The following is a 2858-nucleotide window of genomic DNA, read 5'->3' as shown; positions in this document are numbered from 1 at the left end:
TGTTTGCCTTCTGAAGACAGGCTAACAACAATCCCCTCTATCAGTCAGAGGACAATGTTCTGATTATGTGAGATATGGGTTGATAAGCACCTGTTAGATCTGTTCTCCTATCAGCAGGCTGATAAGATAACCTTCAGTCTGGCTGGCAATGTCTTAAATAGAGGCAAAAGAACACACTACATATTGACGAATGTGCCAGTATAATATTGACAACAGGAATGATGTCTGAAGTATCATCTATAGTTATTTTATTTCAGATCATTAAAGACGCAAAATCGATTAAAATTTGGAAATAGCAGCACACATGTTCTACCTGATAAGCATGCACGATGCACCAGTACAAAATGTGCATGTCACGCTGCTTATGAGCAGCTATCATAATGTCATAATTAATGCAAATTAATTGAACTGAACTGCTATACTTTTAATGTAAGTTTCGTAGGCTACTGTGTGTTGAGCATCAATTTGAAGAAAAAAAATCGTTGCAATTATCCTCATCTATGATACATTTGAAACGAATCTGGTTTCACGAGAAAATCAAATACAATGAAATAGAATAAACTGATGAGAAATGCCTATGAAAAAAGTGAGTTACTCTCAGATCATTTTCAGATTTACACTCAAGGAACAAACCGAGCATCTCTTTTGCAGCTGCTGACTAGAGGTCATATGGAAGCTGACGGCCGGGATACTCTTGGTGACATCTACCGGTGTAGCGTTTTATTGAAAGAACCATAGGCTAAGTGGTCAACGTGGTTAATAATACACTGACTCAGTTTCGGAAATCGACCGTGTAATACATGCAATGACACATGCCATCGTCAACTAATCACATTTGAATAGGCCTACTGCAGTTGTATATTGAAATAAAGTGACATCTTTCTTAAGTAAAACCTTTGTTAATTTTCTCATCGATCAATAGATAAACAGTAACATTTCCGAAACTTTTGTCTCCCTTGTATCTTACATTTCCTCTGGTTCGGATAACGGTTGCGAAACTACTGGCTGGCAACTCCCTGGTTTCAATTAGAATGTCAAAGCGCTCGTCTTCACAAGAGACACTGGCAGGAATGTCGGGGATTTGCTTAAGTCTGCTGGCTATATCTCTTCACTCTCGCTCTCCCTCCGCTTGGTACGAGGGAGACAGCTGCTGCTGTTGCGCTCCCATCCGTTTGGCTATTTCCTGAATGCTTGTGAATGACACCGCGCTTAAGTCAACATCCCGCGCTCCTTACACTAGTAGCCCACACACTTCAGCAGTGGGTTCATCAGTCAAAGGGACCTCTCAGCGCGGGCATGGATCTTGTCCTTCTACCCCAGCCGTCTCCTGCTGAGTGAATGGACTCACACCAAACAGTCAAGTTTGGTCTTTTCTTCTGCAGTTGACATTTCTTTTTTGACCGGTTTTGTGTGCGTACAAGATATCGAATCTATTTTGCTGCAAGGGACTGAAAACCAAGTCCAGTCAAAGTAGCAATGATGAGGATGTGTCGCTTTACCTTGGTGGTGCTGTACGTGTTGTTCAGTTTTGTGCGCAACGCATTCGCCTTTACAGACGAATTCGCGGCGGAGAGATCGGGGAAATCGGATGGCTATTGCAGCAGGATTCAGCGGGCTCAGACTCAGGGCACTCGCAAGGATGGCCATCATGAGTTTAGGCTACGGATTGAAGGAGATCCTGAACATTACCAACCTGGGAGTACCTATAGAGGTAAGGTATAATAGCTCTTGAGACGTGCGCTGTTTTATTTGACGAGTATAAGCGTAAACTTCAAAATATTACAGAAGTGTGCACAATTCTAAAACCAAAGCAATCAAACAATTTCAAAACATAGAAGAGAGACACATGTAATGGATCTGCTTTGAGATGGCTATTACACAAAGTTAGTAGGCTAGTTTACTTCCACAGAGAGGATGCATTCAAGTTAAGCAGCGTGTGGATATGCACGCTCTTTACTTTCCTTGCCAACACGATAATGTGCACAATACCAGAAGCCAAGTGGCATGGGCTGAGGGAAAAAAGTCAATATACAAATACATGCAGGCACGATATGCCAATTAAATACGAATATACTGATTATGGTGTTATTACAATGTCTTTAAGTTGTCTGTTCAAACGACCATGATGTGTTGTTAAACATACTGGCACGGGCTATTAACATGGGATAAACAGCCATGCGTTTCCCTTACTGCACACACTTTACTCATTTGTGCATGTAGCATTACTAGCGCGGGGGCAGAACAGACATTCAGAGAACATCTCCTCGACACCTCTTTTCGAGACTTCACTCACTCTTTTGAGCCCTGAAATAACTGCCTGCGGAAGAGTGACATCTCATGTGATTGCCGCTGAACCTGAACGTGAACCCACCCAGGTGCAGTGGTTACGGGGTGGATGGAATGACTTGCCTACCGAGCGCTGGATTCAGCTGCATATTTACCTTCAGGTGTGTCACGGAGGCTCCGCATGGCCTCTTCAGCATGATTCTACATGCTTTTCCTGAAGGAGTCGTGCCAGAGGATTGAATGCACTCTTAGGGAGCACAAAAGCTTAAAAGTTCTTAAGAATTTCTCCGGCGGGTGCCTAGACAGTTAGCTGCTGGTTTTGACACACCTGGGAGGGCACACCTTTTATGCAGCACACATCTCTGTCATATCTGACCTATATATCTGCTCAGCCATCTTCTCCCTCTTCTTTCTTTCCAGTGAGTTTGCTTGCCACCAGCCCGGCATTTTTCCGGGGCTTTATCCTGGTAGCCCTGAGGGAGGGAAGAGACGGACTGCGTGATGATGATTATGCAGGCAGTTTCCAGGTAAGAGACGTCTGGCATACGTTACAACTTTTATGTCATCAGATG

At 43.5% G+C, this 2858-nt stretch overlaps 1 protein-coding gene across 2 annotated transcripts in view; it reads left to right on the top strand.

Moving 5' to 3' along the window:
• The first annotated feature begins 1143 nt into the window (after positions 1–1143).
• spon1b (spondin 1b) overlaps positions 1144–2858 on the top strand; it is a 57254-nt gene continuing 55539 nt past the window's right edge. Inside the window, exons 1-2 of one of the 2 annotated variants that reach the window (XM_062547216.1) lie at positions 1144–1711; positions 2707–2813. In XM_062547216.1, the coding sequence (XP_062403200.1) occupies positions 1477–1711; positions 2707–2813 (342 nt within the window). In that variant the 5' untranslated portion in view covers positions 1144–1476. The remainder of the gene's footprint in view (positions 1712–2706; positions 2814–2858) is intronic. The other variant, XM_062547215.1, reaches the window with a different exon arrangement.

The sequence above is a fragment of the Sardina pilchardus genome, chromosome 10, assembly GCF_963854185.1.
Source record: "Sardina pilchardus chromosome 10, fSarPil1.1, whole genome shotgun sequence".
In the NCBI taxonomy this organism is placed as follows: domain Eukaryota; kingdom Metazoa; phylum Chordata; class Actinopteri; order Clupeiformes; family Clupeidae; genus Sardina; species Sardina pilchardus.
Note: the sequence above shows the minus strand (reverse complement) of the source record. Positions and strands in the feature narration are given on the sequence as shown.